We start from the raw sequence: 16,316 nt of genomic DNA, 5'->3' as shown, positions 1-16,316 counted from the left end.
GCCACGTCCCTGCTGCTGTCAGCAGGTCCAAGACTTTGCCTTCGTGTTTAAAATACCTTGAGACTGGCACTTGCGTAGAAATGCCAGGGATTCCAGCAGGCTGAGCCCCATGCATCAGGGAGATAACTGCAGTGGGCGATGCTGAATCAGTAAATAAGCAGCTTCCCCCTCCCGGGGGAGGGCATCGCTGCTCGGCCAGGTCCTTGGCTGCAAGGACTACAGGCAATGCCCAGTCTCACCCCATTGCATCCCAGAGAGCCGCAGCTCAGGGGCCAGCTCTGGCCTCAGACTGTGGGCTTCTGGGTACCAGAGCTTGATCCCAGCAGGAGAATAAATCCCTCTGATGGGACACCTTGTGTTTGCACAGGTAAAAGCAGCAGGAGCAAATCCCAAGTGGAGAAGCAGAGATATTTACCTATGAAAAAGGGGATTTCTGCTCCCAGGTTAGCCTTTGTCAGGATCAGCTGTCCCATCTTTATTCCAAGCACAACACAACATTGGCCATGGACCAGCACAGTAAGTTCACTTTTTTGGAGTCAGAGACCAGAAAGTCCCAAGGCAAACACTAACACCAGTGGTCTTCCCCTACTGTATAAAGAGGGCACGAAAGCACATCTCATTTTTCATTATAACAAAGTTTTAAGGCAAAAATCTCTCATCAGATGGCAAGGTCAGTGCTGCCATGAAGCCTCGCTGGAGCCAGGGATACTGCCCAGGAAGGAGCAGGAGCTGCCAGAGCAGTAGGGCTGCTCTGGAAAGGCAGAGAGCATTTCCCCATCCCAAATATCTTTGTAGACCAGATTTAGCTGATATTTGTCTTCCTTGCTGGAGCCAGCTGAGGTATTTCGCTGAGGTGGCTGCAGAGCCACTATGCCAAGTGGCCTAGAGAAGGGTGTTCATTGAAAAGGCACCTGTGTGTGCCTCGGCAAACTGGAGAGCTAGTCCCTGCTCAGAGCACGTGTGCCAAGGGGTGGTCAGGGCACTGGACATCTAGGGAAGATGCCGATCAGGAAGGAATCAGTTATGTGAAGATTTAACACATGCCAGCACCCACAACTTGTGGCCTGGGAGGTTCAGGTTGGGCGAGGAAAAATTTCATCTTCATGAGGGTTTTGCTGCCCTGGGCTGGGCACGCAGCAGTGGGGGGATCTCCACCTACAGATATTCCCCAGCCTCAGATAGGCCAACACCAGGCTGATATATCTGGAGGCCTTCCGAGATCACTTCCACCCACGTTTCCATGCCCCACTCCTCTTCCTTCTGCCCCAAAAGCAGATAGCTCACAGCTCTCAGAGGGTGGTGAAGACTCCTTCTCCCAGCTATTGCCCCTAAAAGCTCTACCTCCCACCTTGCTGCAAGACAAGCACCAACCCCTCCCAGCAAGGGTGAGATTGTATGGATGAGGAAAGAAGCCATATTGGTTCTGCGTTGGATCAGGGAGCTGCACTGACTTTTGGCTGGAGTTGTCAATCTCGTAGTTTTGAGGGAGGGCTAATTTGCTTTTAGCCAAGGGACAGGACTGGGATTTAGGTGACCTAAAGCCTCAAACTGCATCTCCATACCTTGTGCCATAGAGATCCCAGGGCAAGGTGACATCTATCAAAGGGCATCCAGCTGAGGGTCTCCAGGGTGCTGGATGACACCTAAAGACATGCCAGGCTGTGCAGTACACCACTTTCCTCTGTCCCTCATGACCAAGAAAGCTGCCCAAGTTCCCCCAGAGCAGGCTAAGAAGTTCCCCAAGTCCTCCTGCCCCCTGCAAACCAGCTCAAGAGATGGCCATGCTGCCAGCAAGCCTCAGCTCCTCACAGGTCTCAGTTTTCCATGAATCCAGCCACCTGAATTTGCTCTGACAACAAACATCCCATCCTAAGATGTTCAGTTGGTCCAGTTCCACTGCTGCCTAAAGCAGGCTCCTCTCCCAGCTAGAGGAGAGCAACAGGTCCCGGGTTCGGGGCAGGAACATCTTGCTATGCGGCTGCTCTGCTGAGCAGAGGAGCCCAAATTTCACCACAATGGGAAGAAAAAGCATATGTGCATCAGGCATGTCAGAAAGCCCCTTTGTGGAGGGGGGCTGGGGGGCAGAAATTCCAGTCCCTGCCCCAAGGACTGTTTATACATTTCAGCCAAGGCTTGTTACATATAACTATGTGTAAACAGACCTTGGGGCAGGGACTGGAATTCCTGGCTCTGGCTGTCCGACGAAGAGCCCAACCCACCAATCCTCAAGTTGTGCTCCCTTCCTCATCCAGCAATGCCTGATTTCTCTCCCAGAAGCAGCTTCAGACAGGAGGAGAGTAGTCCAAGTTTTAGTAAACCCTTAGCTCCCCTTGACTGGTTGAGTAGAGTTCCCAGTATGGAGCAGACCCAAGTAGCTCCACAGAAAGGTAAAAAGCTTTGAGGCTAAACACAACCCCATGCTTCTAGAGACAAGACAGAATCTGGAGGGGTTTTTTTCCCCACCAGCTAGGTGCTCTAGGGGAAGTTCAGAGGTGTAAGGCTGTACAAAGCTCTGCTGAGGGCTTCTGGAAAGCAAGACATCATGATTTGTTCTCAGGAGGCAAAGCAGCACAGTTAAAGTTGCATGAAGCCTTGATTAGCTTAGGCTCCAGGAAGACTTCTCCACTTCCCCCACCAAGCCTCTCAGTCCTTCAACTTATTTTTTACTGGACAGACTATAAAAGTTGAAACCTGTGACTTAAACGGGGTTGCTGGGCTTCCGGTAGACAGTCAGAGCTCCCAGAACAGCAAGAATCAGGATGACCACACCAGCAACAGCAGCTAGCCCCAATACCATCCACAAGTGACCTGCACCTAGGAAGAAAGAGGTGGTTATGGCCAGAGTCAGGACCTGCCACACAAGCCACCCCCCCCCCCCTTCTCTGGGTTTGCCCTACCTTGTGAAGGCATCCTCCTAACTGGATGATCCTGCCAGCTGCGGATGAAGAGAGGTCCAACCACAACATCTGCTTCTTTCACCAAGGGATCTGAAAGGGAGGACCTCTGAGCACTCACAAGCTTGTTTGAACATCCAGCTCTCCCAAGCCTTGGATTAGCACCGAGGGGCCAACAGGCAGAGGCAGTTCCAGCCACCCAGCTCTGAGCAAGTTACCACAGTAGTGGCAAAGACCAGAGGCATACTGTGACCTACCAAGCTGGGAGGGCAGTTCTCTCCGAGCACGTCCTCCTTGCCATTGAGAGGGAGCATGGAGCCTCCTGGAGTGCCTAGCCAAGTCACAGCTCCTCATCTCACAGCAGGAGCAGACATCTCGGGTGCCTTCCACAGGAGCCCAGCTAGAAGAGAGCCTGGTGAGCAGCCCACCCTATGGTAGGAATCCCTCACATGCTTCGAGGCCTCCCACCCAGATGGCCAACCCCACCTTCCTGGAAGGTGGCACACCAGATGAGAAGCCCAAGCTCTTCATCCTTGGGCAAGCTGCTGCTCCAGCTACTCACAGGTTGCTAGCTTTGTTGAAGGAGCAAGCCTTGTTCAGAGGGTCTGGAGCTTGGTCAGCCAGGGAGATCTTGAGGTGGCAGGTGATGTAGATCTGGGGAGACCAGGCAGAGCAGAGAGGTTAGGCTGTTATTTGCCTTTATGGCTTTCCCATGCACCATGAAGTTGGTCTCCAATGGGACCACCAATTCCCCAGGGCAGCTCAAGCCCCTCTGCTTCCTTCAAGCCACTTAAGGGTTCAGCTACTGAAGCCCATCAGAAGGGCTTGTCTTGACCAGTATCAGAACTGGTCTCCAAGGAGGATCCTTGGCTCACAGTGACATGATCCAGAAGCAGTAATATAATACAGGATGACCTCATTCATGCATTGCTATGAGGCAGTTGCCTTGGGAATGCAATTCTAGACAAAACCATATTAACTTCCTTAACGGAGCGAGGCTATAGCCCCAAGGGGCTTTAAGAAGAATTTACCAGATTGCTGGCGTCTCCTGCAAACTTGAATGCATCTACTGCAAACTGAAGCACATCTTGCCTGGGTCTTGGCGATATAAAAGTTGAGGTTGCATCATCCAGTTGCCCATCCACCAGGCACCTAGACACAAAAGTGAGGGCCAGCAGGATCCCACCGTCAGTAATACCCATAACCTACAGAAAGGCATCTCTAAATAAAGGGCACAGCCAGCTCTTACCCACTGAAGTCAATGAAAGCATACTGGGGAGAAGAGCTCCTGTCTGGGGTTGGGGTGGCCACACAGCTGTCCACAAAGAGCCTCAGAGGTGCATGGTTCTCTGTGTTGACTCCAGCTTGGAAGTGGAGGACATCTCCCAGTTGAAATATGGTGGAGACTCTCTCAGCACTCCAGTCATCTGGAAGGAGAGGGGTCACCAGGCACTCATGCATGGGAAGCCAGCTCATGCTTCACTGCTTCCACCCAAGGAAACCCCAACAGGCACCAAGCCCTGGGTACTCACCAAAACTCTACCAAGCCCCAGCTGCTCCAGGAGCACTGGGGTGATACCAGGACCAGCTGTACCATCTAGTGGAAGCATGGCCAGCCCAAGGTGCTCTGCACCAGAGGAGACCCTCACCCAAAACCTACCATTCATGAGGCGCAGGTAGAAAGGCAGCTTCTCCTCAGAGGACAGGGTGGAGCGGAAGGGCACCCACGTGGGCTTGACACCATTGCTGCTCACATTGTCCCTCCTGGGGAGAGATGCCCATGGTTAAATTCTCTGTGACAGCAGAAGGGCTTGTTTGGTACTCAGCTGCATTGGCTCACCTTGGGTAGTGGCACTCAATAGGAACCACAACAGGGCTGGTGCGGATGACAACAGGGTTACCAGTAGGAACTGGGTTGTAATTTAAGCTCGTGCTGTAGACTAGAGCATCAGGGGTCACCTGGGGAAAGACAAGGCACATTATCCAGTCATTAAGAGCTCTTTTCTTTTGGCCACACACACAGAGCAGCACATTTAAGCCTGGAGACTCTGTGCTGAGATGTTTCTCCTGGTCATCAGCATTTGTGCTGGAGGCAGGTGAGTGGCACTCATCCTGCTGCAGGGATGCTCTGCACTGGGAAGCTGTTCCAGCCTGTCCCAGGACCGCCTCTGGTCAGCAGCAGAGCTGGATGCAGGGGTGCTCAAACTGATTCTTATTTTTCTTCTCCTAGTTTCCATGTCCCAGAACAGACAGGAAGGTCTGCTCCCCCAGGGTATCAGAGGGTGACTTCTGCTCAGGGGGATTTAAGGAAGATACCTGCTGGCTGAAGTATGGGGGGGAGTACCTGCTCACCCTTGTGGCCCCAGGCCTTCCCCAGGGGAGAGAGACCACTTCACATTGATGTTTTCTGTGAAGTAGCTTCATGCTACACTCAATCAGCAGTAAGCAGCACTCAGATGCCTCCTGAGGTAAGCATCACTGCTGGCTTGCTGCAGTGGCTGCCAGCACCAGGTCATCTGGGCTTCACCCTGGAGGTGGCAGCAGCAGCATAAATAGCCCTGGGAGATTTAGATGCTTCTATGTCCATCAAGAACACGTAATTTCTCTGCCTCTTGCATGCCCTTCCCTGCTTACCCAACCCGAGAGCTAGTCCCAAACAGGGCAGCACAGCTTCTGCTGCCCTTGCAAAGCAGGCGGAGATGTTCAGCCCTGGGAAAGGCTTCAGAGCATTTCCCTGAGCCCAACTACACCACAACCCCCCGCCAGTCTCAGCAGCCCGAGGCACCGAGGTGCAAGACAAGAGGCAGACCCTCACCCCAAGGCTCCAGCCCCCCCACAGCCTTACCCTGAGGGTGCTGCCACACTCATGCAGTCCAGCCATGAAGGTCACCGTGGTCTCAGCAGCACTCCAGACTACAGGCAGGCAGGCAGCTGGGCCCAGGGTCAGCTCTGCAGCCTTGACCAGGCGCCCCGTGCCAAAGAGGTCCCTGTGCACAGTGACCACCACCTGGGCCTCCTGGCACTGCACAGCCACGGGGTGCAGCAGGGAAGCAGCCTGGAGCTGGGAGACATCCACCCACACCCAGGGAGAAGGCTGGGAAAAGGCATGGAGCTGCCTGGAGGAAAGATCCCCCCCATAACCCCATAGCTCTGCCTCCCCTCTAAGGAAGCCCCAGGGGCTGTAAGCAACCACCTCTCCAAAAACCCAGCAGAAAAGAGCAAACCCTAAGCTGCCTCCAGGCCTCATCTTGCCTACCAGGGTGTAGCACAAGGAGAAGCTGCTGCCCAGGGACCTTTTATAGCCCATACCTCCCACAGCCGCTCCCACCCCAGGTGACGTTCAGCACACCTCTCAGAAGGGCTATTGGCAACAGCTGGGAGCACCAATTCCCTGGGGAACCCATCCTGGTGGGCGCTAATGAGCTAATGAGGTGCTGGATTGGGTCTCTTGCCCACAGGAGAGATGCTGAGTTTGCTGTGCAGCCAACTGCAGTTTTTTCCTGTTTTTTTGGTAACAACCAGCTCTGTAAGATCCACAGAGATGAAGATCCAAACCATATGCCCCATCTCCAGATCATGGGGCCCTTCTGCAGCAGGGTCGCTGCGGGATGGCACGGGGGGGTGACACTTTCCCAAGGCAAACCCACTCTTCAGATGCCCAAACTTGTCCCTGTCCCCAGCTCCTTCCAGGTGGTGATGATCCTCGTGGAGCTGCTCACGTCAAGGGCAGCTGGGGATTTCCAGGACGTGAGAAACTCATGGCTGGCTCTTCACTACTGAGAAAAAGTTGATTTTTTGGAGGAAGAAGGGGAAATTTAAACTTGAATCAAGTGGAAGGATAAAAGGAAAAGGGAGAGTCATGGAGGAGATCCCCATCGGTTGCCCTGAACCGCATCCCTGCTCCTGCAGGACAACACTCCACACGATGGCGTCCACATCAGCGCTGCCGCCCGTGTTCCCTTGTGTTTCCTGGGATTTTAGCAAAAGGGAGGAAAATGCTGGCGCACATGCGGCTGTTTAACTGTTTCCTGAACAGACTTGTCCCCTGGGGCCACCACCTTCCTGGGCAGGACTGGTGTTGAAATGAGTGGTAGTAAAATCATGAATACAATAATCCTTAACAGGAATAATAGTAAAGCTATTAGATACTAGAAATAATAATTATTTCTAATAATGATTAGAATTATTAGACCTGGGGCAAAACAGTCCCCGTGGTGTCTGGGCAGTCCATCCCTTCCTGGGATGATTCAGCAGCAGGTTGTCCCCTTGGTGGTGCCCAGAGGGAGGGGACCGGGGCAGGCTGACCCAGCTGAATCACCCTTCAAACCTCCTTGTGCCTGGTTAGAGGCTGTAAATCAGGAGGAAGAGCAGTCTGTGTGTTGAAGTGACACTGGGGAGGAGCATGGCTTTGGACAGGAGTCCTTGTATGGGGTTTTAGGGACAGCGCAAGGATGTTTGCTTTGCTCCCACCTCTGGGTGAAAGTTGGTGTGCTGATTGCTCACGCAGGTGAGGACCAGCTGAGATGCCCACAAACTTTGGGTGACAGCTGTGGTTGAATCAGGCTCTTTTGGCATGATCCAAACTGGACAGCTGACGGTGGGCAGGACAGCTGTGCACCATCCGAAGGGAAATGACTTGGGTCGTTCCCACGGGGAGCAGGCTGACAGGCTTTCTCGGCACCTCCCTGAGCAAACAGGACCTCTTGGTGCTCTCTTGCTTGTCTTCAAGCTAACATCTATCTTGGGGATAGCCACATGTCTCACGTACACGGGTCATCCCGTGCTCATCGTGCTCATCTCAGTTGCGTTGTGGGCTCAAGGGGCCATCACACTGCAAAACACCCATCACCGCAGCACCCACCACCCTGCACACCTGCCTTTTCAAGCAGGTGGGTATTGTGGGAATGGGGACCAAAAGGAAATCATTTGCAATGCACAACAAATGAGGGAAATGATTTATTTCTTCTGCGTCTGTAGGCAGGTGCACGAGCCAAAGAGCAATGAGGCACATCCGCAGACTAAGCAGTTCCCTGGTTGTCTTTGAGCTTGGAAAGCAGACGAAGAAGTAGGACCAAAGGATGATTTGCAGTTCTTCCCACAGCCATGCCCCACACAGCAGCTCATGGGAACACAACAGCTCTGCCCAACCTGCTTCCTAGCAACAACGACCATCCTTGGTCCTTCTCAAAGCTGTCCAAGGAGAGAATATCGCTGTCTGCCAAGGTACGAAAGACATGTCACCCTTCAGATGTGGGGCTGTCCACCCCTGCAGTGAGTGCAAGGGCCGATGGTCCCCCGATCGGCATCACCAGCTGTGCTGAGAGGTGGCCCTGGACAGCCAGCAAGGTGGGCAGAGAGCAAGCAGGGAGCAACCCTGCCCTTAGGGTCTACCTGAAAAAGGACCAATTCCCCCTCAAGCCACAGATATGGAGTACACACTGGGCAGAATCCTATGGAGGAGAGGGGACCAAAATGCAGCATCATGTAGCCTAAGAGTATGCAAGCAGTTGAAGGAACATAGTCTGGGTTCTCCATCAATCTCCACCAAACATCTTGTCTTTGAACAAGACAATGCACTGGGACATAACTGTCCTCCTGGGAGGTCTATGGATATGCTGCAAAATGCCCTGCCTCGATGTCTACACCCTGTAAAGTCTACCCATGGTTTCACCACTCTGGATGCCGCTTACATGAGTGCCATCTGGCACGTCTTCCAGCAGGCTGTCCTCCTTGGCGAGAGTCAGGGGGGACACCAAACAGCTGGGCCCAGGCTGGTCCAAGCAGCTTCGCTGCTGCAACACCATCTTGTTCCACCCGTCGTCGCTGTCTTCAACCTTCCTCACTTTCACCGGCGATGTCAGGACATTTGCATTTTGGACTTTCTTCCTCTCTGCAGGGGTGGAGGTGGAGACGTAAGTGTTCAAAGAGGAGCCCCATGAAAGCAGCCCTGCATGGTCAGGGATGGAGATGTCCTTTGCCACTAGAGCACAGCTGACCAAGCTTGATGGCACGGGTTTGTCCCTGCCCAAAGCAAGCGCCCTGCTTGCCCAGGTGGTCTCTGCTGCTGCGGGGTCACCCAGCACCACATTCTCATTTCTAGCATGAAGCCCCTGGCTCTCCTGGGTTGTGGCCACTGCAACCACCTCGGTCAAAGTCCCCTCTCTGCCTGACATGGGTCAGGAAAACCTTCTGCTTTGCTTAATGGCTGCAGAGGAGAAGATGGGAACCTCCCCTTCTTGAGCTGGGGGAATGACTCATCTTTATCTTCTTGCTTCAGCCCTGAGGCTCCCAGGCTTTGCAGGGCTTGCAGACAGGGCTCGGCCCTTCTGATCCTAGGCCGGGGTGGCTGGGGACATGCTCTGCAGTGGGGCAGCCTGCGGGCCTCCAGTCCTGGTCCTGTGGTGGCTGTTTTGTCCCAGGCAAAGGCAGGCGGGTCTGATGCTAGACAGGGTCCTTCATGCGCTATGGGACTGGAAACCAGAAGAGAGCTTGCCTTCAACATCGCTGAAGGCCACTTCTGCTTGAGTGAGGCACTGCCCTTCTTGTGGGAGAGAAGTCTGCCCTGGCTCTGCAGTCCTACGCTTAGCCAGCTTGGCTGATCTCCTCTTTCAAAAGAGAACTTGGAAAGCAGCAACCAAATGCCAGAGCTCAAGCAACCTTGCGAAGGCTGGGGGTAGCCCCAAATTCCTGTCGGGTAAGGGCAAAAATCCCAGAGCAAAGGAAACCCAGGTCTCACGTGGTGAGAGTTTTCTGTGGCTGGAGCTGGGGTGGCTTCTGAAAGAATTAAAACGCACTGAGCTGAGAGGAGGGCGAGCAACGCTGGGGACGTCTGAGAGCAGCAGAAGGTGCAGGTGGCTCTGGGGCCACTTCCTTGGAGGGTCACCTCTTGGAGATGCTACCGAGGCCGAAATCCAGCAGTGAGCTCGCAGGCTGGGCTGGAGAGGTGCCCGTTCTGCCTGGCCACCCACCAGCTCCTTCACCCACCCTTGCACTAAAGCCTCTCCTCCACCTCTCCCATATGGGTTTGCTGCCCTCCCACCCATCGCAGACCCATAAGCCAGACGGTCACATGTGCTGTGAAGGAAAGAAGAAAGAAAATCAGTAGGATCACGCTGTTCCCAAGCAAGTTATTGCCACGCAGCAGTAAGGGCTTGTTCGCAGGGGAGATGCTGCCTTCCCAAACCCAGCAGAAGACCAATGCACCGCTCATTCCAGGAGGATTTATTGGCATAGCAAGGTGAGATGGAGAGCCCGGTCCCCATAAAGGCCTTGAAAGGGTTTTCCAAGCAGCCGCAGTCCATGGCAAGCATTCTGGTTCGCAGACCCTCACTTCTTCCTCCGCTTCTGAAGTCTGGTGCTGGGCTTCCCACCACGCTTGCTCCTAGCGGGGTGCCTTGATCTGGGGCATTCCCCCTCGGAGGCTGGGCTGGAGGGCTCCGAGAGCACTGGGCTGGTGGGGGGGTTGGCAGGAGGGCGTCTGGTGGTGGAAGGGGCCGCAGCAGCCGCTGGGACCAGTGGTTCATGCTGCTGCGGGGTGTTGGGAGGGAATAACTCCAGCAAGTCGGAGGGCAGTGATGGCCATTCCATCTCTGCGGTGGGGGGGTCTCGTGGGGTGGCCACGGGCTGCAGCAAGGGTGCCACAGTAGAGGCGATGGTGGCCAGGGAGCGGGACATGGCCCGGATCTCCCGGGTCACGGATATCAGGTGACTGTTCGCCCTGCGCTGAGCTTGCAGGAGGCGATTGCTGATCTTCAGGAGCTCTCCTGCCTGCTGCACGTTGGACCTGGTCCAGCCACCAAAATCTTCCCGCAGGGAGGCCAGAGAGTCCTGGATGCTCCTGGGAAGAGGCACAGTGTCCCCATGGGCTGACCCCGAGACTTCCTCTGCTTGTTTATCCCTCTGCATCGGAAGGACTGGAGGTGCGGGCTGGGTGGGGGACATATCCCCTCCCTGGTCTGGACACACATGTCCTCTGCCACCGGAGGGGTCCGACACGGGAGCACAGGTCTTGTGGTGGGCAGGCAGCCTCGTGGGGAGACCTCCATGCAGTTGGCAACGCTCCCCAGGAGGCTCAAGGTCGAGGATCAGGGTGGTCTCATCATCGGATGGGCAGTCGTGCTGGGGAGTGGAGGTACCTGTCGTGGGGAGAGAAGCTGAAGGGAACAGGAGGGGAGAATCAGGGCTCAGAGGGTCCTCCCAGCCTGCTACAGTGACAAAGGGACGATGCCTACCATGCAAGGAATAGAGTGGGAGGCAGCTTGTCTCCAGGAAACCCCAGGCTCCATCCATGACATCATCCCTGGACTTGTCTGTGGACCATCCATAGCCCATGAACTCACCCACAGAATCACAGAATGGTAGGGGTTGGAAGGGACCTCTGTGGGTCATCTAGTCCAAACCTCCTGCCGAAGCAGGGTCACCTACAGTAGGTTGTAGAGGACCTTGTCCAGGTGGGTCTTGAGTATCTCCAGAGAAGGAGACTCCACAACCTCCCTGGGCAGCCTGTTCCAGTGCTCCGTCACCCTCAGAGGGAAGAAGTTCTTCCTCATATTCAGACGGAACTTCCTGTGCCTCAGTTTGTACCCATTGCCCCTTGTCCTGTCACTGGACACCCTGGGGAGCTCAGTGTTGGACATCCACAGAGGGCCAAGGAGGACACTGGTCATAGCCCAGGTCTGAAGACAGCAGCAGGGGGATGGAGCAGAAGACCCTGCAAAGTCTCTTCATCCCATCGGTTTTTTACCCCTCATTTTCTGGAAGGATGCTTCTGATCAAACCTGGATCCTCCAGCACACCATCCCTGCCTTCACCATTCCCAAACCACCAGCATCTCCACCACAGTGCTGCTGCCAAAAGCTGGGGGAAGACCTGGGCAAACCCAGCAGCGGCTGTGGACCTCTTGCCATCCCTGTCGAAGAGTGCTCCCAGGGAACATTTCGCCTTCCTGGTTGGACACGCCATCCCCAGGCAGTAATCACAACCCAAAAGGGGAATTGCCCCAGATGGCTGTGGACAAAGGTTGAACAAAGACAAACTGGCTGTAGGTCTGAGGAGCAGAAGTGGTCAGGGGGTGGCAGGACACTAAGGCCTGGAGGATGGTTATAAGCCCTGAGGGACCTGCATGTGTCGCCAGGACAAACATTTCTCAGAGAGAACGTGGAGTTGATCCAGCCCTTCCACCTGCTTCCTCCTTGCCAAGACCAGCCTCGGCGAGACCTGCTCCATGCGCCCCATCTCCAGCTGCCACTCACCTCCCTTGTCCTTCAACCCGTGGTATGTCTCCATCCCAAGAGAGTCACCATGTTACTTCCCATTACAACCACATTTGGGGGACCACCATAAGGGCAAGAGGCGAGCATTGTGTTGGCAGTGAGGGATGCAACACCTGCATCCCGTCCTTGGGAGAGATCGGAGGGTGCCCACCGCACCAGCAGAGGCTGGAGGCACAGGTCCATCAAGTCACCACGCAGAAGGAGACTCGAAACCCACGCAGAATATGGTCTTAGATTAGGGATTAGAACCTTTAACTCTGCTGTCGCTCCCCCTTCCCCAGTGTGCCTGGCCACGCGCCTCCTCACCTGGGTGCCCGGTGACGCGCTCCACCAGCGCCTGCAGCCTGGCCCTGCACTCGGCCAAGTCCCCAGGCTGCGCTCGGTCTCCGGCCGTCGCCGGCTGCAGCCGCTGCAGCTCCTCCAGCGACTCCTTGATGAAGGGCTGCATGTCCATCACCTCCTGCTCCGTGGCATAGAGGCCCATCTTCTCCACCAGCCGCTCGCCGGCCTCCATCCGCCGCAGCACCCCCTCCATGCTCTGCAGCTCCCTCGCCAGCTCCCGGCGGCCCTGCTCCTGCCGCGCCTCCACCAGCCCCAGCAGCTCCTCTTCCTCCCGACGGATCAGCCGCACCAGCTGCTCCACGCGCTGCCGGATCAGCTCCCGCATCTCCCGCTGCGCCTCCTCCAGCCGCGCCGCCTCGTCCTGCAGCGCTGTGAAGGTGGCCTCGAAGATGCTTCTCTTCTGCTTCAGCTCCCGGCTGATGGTGCCCAGCTCCTCCTGCCTGCGCCGGGTCTCGCTGCGGACATCGCAGAACGGGGCGTGCTGGCTGTCCAGCAGCGCGCAGACACAGCACAGCGCCTTCTCGCACTTCTTGCAGTAGATGCTATGAGGGCAAGCACAAGCAGAGTGGTAATTTTGACCATGCCCTTTACAATTCATTCATTTATCAAACTGCAAATTCATTAATTCATTCATTAAGTTACCACCACGTTTGGGCCAGGCGTTTCGTTTTACACTCTCCCAACTGCAAAAAAAAAGTGTTGGTTCACTATATCCACAGGGTTTCTGATCCTCTGCCAGGCTGGCTAAAGTCACTGCGGTGGCTGAGCAAGTGTTAGGGTAGACATTCATCCACGCACCGCAAGGGGGGTGAAGAAATGAGCTCTCTACACTTCCACGAGTGCTTAATGGACTTACGTATAAGTACACAAGACCAAAGAGTATCTTAGCTCCACAAGATGCCTAAGGCAAGAACATAAGAAGTGGGGAGTGGAGATCATCACACATCACTGATTTAAGTCCTGGTAGCCTTGGCAAGTGGTGTGCTAGCGACATGCTGAGGGGTTCCATCTGGGCCATCGTGGCTAGCATCAGTGCTGGCCTCCACGGATGCTCCAGACCCTCCCCCTCTTGCTTGGACTTTTCCTTAAAGGCATTTAAATCTTGTCCTGCATTGCAGCCATGCTGTTCCCCAAATCCTCTCCAAACTGGTCTAGCACCATCAGCAAAACACACCCTTCTCTGCTGTCTGTCACAGCAGCTGAAGCAACAGGCCTTCTGCGTACTGAGCTCCATCAACCTCACTCTCCTTACCCCAGCAAGGAGCAACCCACACGCTCCCCTCCCTCGGTCTATCTGCCCCCACTCTCCCATCATCAGCTCGAACCCAGCTTCATCCAAACCCTCCTTCCATGCCCTAGAGCCCATCGGTCACTACTTCCCACCCATCTTCCCCATGACATGGTGGCAATCAAGGCAGCAGAGGGACAGGGACACCCTGCTCAGTCCCATCATGGACTAGCCCAAAGAGATTTTTGACAAGAAATCACCCAGACAGGGACAGACCTCCTTAGACCCACCTTACAGTCTGGCTCTTGTGGGTCGGGTTGGAGCAGGACAAGTTATCTGTCCTCCTGGTGTCCTCGAGAAAGTCCTGAGCAGACCCTGCCCTGATGTCCACCACCTTCTTGACCTCATGGCTCTCCCGCTTCAGGTAGCGCTGGTGGGCCTCGAAGCACTTGGTGCAGAGGAACTCCTCACACTTGGAGCACCAGAACTCGCTGGCTTTCATGCAGTTGCTGCAGAACAAGTCAACTCTGTCAACGATGTTCTTGTAGACCTTGAGCCTGGCCTTCAGGCTGGTGAAGAACAGATTGTCCATGTCAGGGACACTGCTGGCCTGCGGGATGGCTGTCCGGCACATGGGGCACTGCCCAACGAGCTTGTTCTTCCTCAGGCAACTGAAGCACAAGGTGTGGAGGCAGGTGAGGAGCTTGAGGTTGGGTGATTCCTGCTGGCAGCCCTCGCAACGCATGAACTGGAAGTCATCTTCTAGGAGCTTGGGGAGGGAGGGAGAGGGAAAGAAGAATGAGCGCTGGGGGGTGTTTTTAAGAGCTTCTGAAACCACATCCTGGGGGGAGAGGTGACCTGAAAACCCTGCTCAGAGCAACCAGTGAGCAACCACTTCCCACGAGCAATGCCCGGGCCCTGTAAGCAGCCTGGAGATGGCCTGTGCACCCTGGCAAGGCTGAATGGACAGGACCCTGCTGCAAAGAGCAAACGGGACGGTCCCCCTGGCTGTGGGGCTGGGGGGGGCTGCACAGGGGCAGCGCAGACGATGGGGCATGGAGGAAGCATCTAAAGACCCCTGGATGCCACCCTGGTGACCAGTCACCTGGTGACTGTCCTCCCTGCCGTGTCCCTACCCACCTCCCTCGCTCAGCCCATCCCTCTGGCCTCCCGCCTGCCCCCCACCCCCCCACCCCGTGCCTTCGCAGGGCTTGGGGGGGGGGGGGGTGTGGGGACCACCCCCCACCTCCCGCCACCCACCAAACCGGGCACGGGGGGAACACCCCATAAACTCTTATCCCCATCGCCCCCCCCGGCCTCACCTTGGGGACTCCCTGGTGGCCTGCCTCCCCCCCCCCGAGCCCCCCGCCCGGCCGGAGCCCCCCGCCCGAGCCCCCCGCCCGCAGCCCCGCAGCGGCCCGCGCTCACCCGCGGGCCGGGGCCGGCCATGGCAGCTCCTCTGCCTCCACTTTCGGTTTCTGCCGCGCTGCAAAGAACTCCTCCTCCGCGGCTGGGCACCCCCCTCATCCCGCCCCCCCCGCGAAAAACCCCTCCAGGAGGGAGCAATCCCGGAGGAGACCCCAAGACCTTCCCCCCACAAAGGCGATTCCCCAAGGAGCAGCATCCCCCAGCAGGGGATGGCAGGGCCCCCACCGCCCTGCCCCACTCCCGGCGGGGGGGGGGGGGGGGGGGCTCGACTTCTGGGGCCACCCCGTCCCTCTGCACCCCGGGGCTGTGAGGGGGCTCAGGGACTGTCCCCTGCCTCGGAGAGCGTTCCCTCTTCCCGCTTTGTCCCGGGGGGCTCGCTGCGTCCTGGCTCTCCTTTGCCCTGTCCTGCAGGGCATCCGTCCCTCCCAGTCATCTGCACCGTGGCGACCACCAGGAAGGGGGGGCCACAGCAGAAAGGGGACCACCACAAAAAGGGGGACCACCACATAAAGGGGGACCACCACATAAAGGGGGACTAGCACAAAAACGGGACCAGCACAGATAAGGGGGACCAGCACATAAAGGGGGACCACCACAAAAAAGGGGGACCCCCACAAAAAAAGGGGGACCACCACAAAAAAGAGGGACCACCACAAAAAAGGGAGACCACCACAAAAAGGGGGACCCCCACAAAAAAAGGGGGACCACCACAAAAAAGAGGGACCACCACAAAAAGGGGGACCAGCACAGATAAGGGGGACCACCACTTAAAGGGGGACCACCACAAAAAAAGGGGGACCACCACAAAAAAGAGGGACTACCACAAAAAAGAGGGACCGCCAGAAGGGCTTGGGGTTCAGCCAGCCTGGCAGCTCCAGAAGCAGAGGGCATGGTGGGGCACTACTGTGACCTCCTCTCAGGGCTTTTGATGCCTGGAGGATCTCCAAAGCTTGGCCCAGGCTGGTGCCCACCCAGCCCCAGGCGCTGAAGATGACATTTAGCAGGTGGTTTGGCCTGATTATATCCGCGCAACATTTCAGTTTTGAAACATACCAATTTTGGAAACATTTCAGTTCTCGTGCCCTCGCAGAGCCGGCCAGCAAGCCTGGTCAGGCTTGTCCCACTGGTCCAGCACAACATCCCAGGGGCTGG

The 16,316-nt window shown here is 56.2% G+C and overlaps 2 protein-coding genes across 3 annotated transcripts; both read right to left on the bottom strand.

Moving 5' to 3' along the window:
- Positions 1-2,698: 2,698 nt before the first annotated feature.
- On the bottom strand, positions 2,699-6,141 carry LOC104330665 (zona pellucida sperm-binding protein 3). Its single transcript, XM_009935906.2, has 9 exons — positions 5,740-6,141; positions 4,735-4,853; positions 4,555-4,658; positions 4,144-4,321; positions 3,926-4,046; positions 3,457-3,548; positions 3,152-3,294; positions 2,898-2,987; positions 2,699-2,814 (listed from the first exon to the last, which is right to left on the bottom strand). Exons 1-9 carry the CDS (start codon positions 6,139-6,141, stop codon positions 2,699-2,701), a joined length of 1,365 nt encoding a protein of 454 aa, XP_009934208.2.
- A 4,071-nt stretch (positions 6,142-10,212) lies between these two features.
- LOC104330666 (protein PML-like) lies at positions 10,213-15,204 on the bottom strand. 2 transcript variants are annotated; one of them, XM_075432089.1, is made up of 4 exons: positions 15,165-15,204; positions 14,027-14,505; positions 12,473-13,050; positions 10,213-11,047 (listed from the first exon to the last, which is right to left on the bottom strand). In XM_075432089.1, the coding sequence occupies exons 1-4, from the start codon at positions 15,183-15,185 to the stop codon at positions 10,221-10,223; spliced, it is 1,905 nt and encodes a 634-aa protein (XP_075288204.1). In that variant the 5' UTR covers positions 15,186-15,204; the 3' UTR covers positions 10,213-10,220. The 2 variants fall into 2 exon arrangements, with proteins under 2 accessions (XP_075288204.1, XP_075288205.1); XM_075432090.1 differs by having other exon boundaries at positions 10,213-11,029.
- Positions 15,205-16,316: the final 1,112 nt, after the last annotated feature.

Source organism: Opisthocomus hoazin, chromosome 10 (assembly GCF_030867145.1).
Source record: "Opisthocomus hoazin isolate bOpiHoa1 chromosome 10, bOpiHoa1.hap1, whole genome shotgun sequence".
Lineage (NCBI taxonomy): Eukaryota > Metazoa > Chordata > Aves > Opisthocomiformes > Opisthocomidae > Opisthocomus > Opisthocomus hoazin.
The sequence above is the reverse complement of the archived record's forward strand: the minus strand, read 5'-3'. Positions and strand labels throughout refer to the sequence as shown.

What these genes read in the sequence shown, in the direction of transcription:
- LOC104330666 (XM_075432089.1), bottom strand. Translation starts at nt 15,185, where the DNA reads ATGGCCGGCCCCGGCCCGCGG. An exon ending in CACAAGAGCCAGACTGTAAG is followed by an intron (nt 13,051 to 14,026) that starts GTGGGTCTAAGG and finishes TTGCCCTCATAG; the next exon opens with CATCTACTGCAAGAAGTGCG. An exon ending in GCGCGTCACCGGGCACCCAG is followed by an intron (nt 11,048 to 12,472) that starts GTGAGGAGGCGC and finishes TGTTCCCTTCAG; the next exon opens with CTTCTCTCCCCACGACAGGT.
- LOC104330665 (XM_009935906.2), bottom strand. Translation starts at nt 6,141, where the DNA reads ATGAGGCCTGGAGGCAGCTTAGGGTTTGCTCTTTTCTGCTGGGTTTTT. An exon ending in CTACCTGCGCCTCATGAATG is followed by an intron (nt 4,322 to 4,554) that starts GTAGGTTTTGGG and finishes CTCTCCTTCCAG; the next exon opens with ATGACTGGAGTGCTGAGAGA. An exon ending in CAGGAGACGCCAGCAATCTG is followed by an intron (nt 3,549 to 3,925) that starts GTAAATTCTTCT and finishes TGGTCTCCCCAG; the next exon opens with ATCTACATCACCTGCCACCT.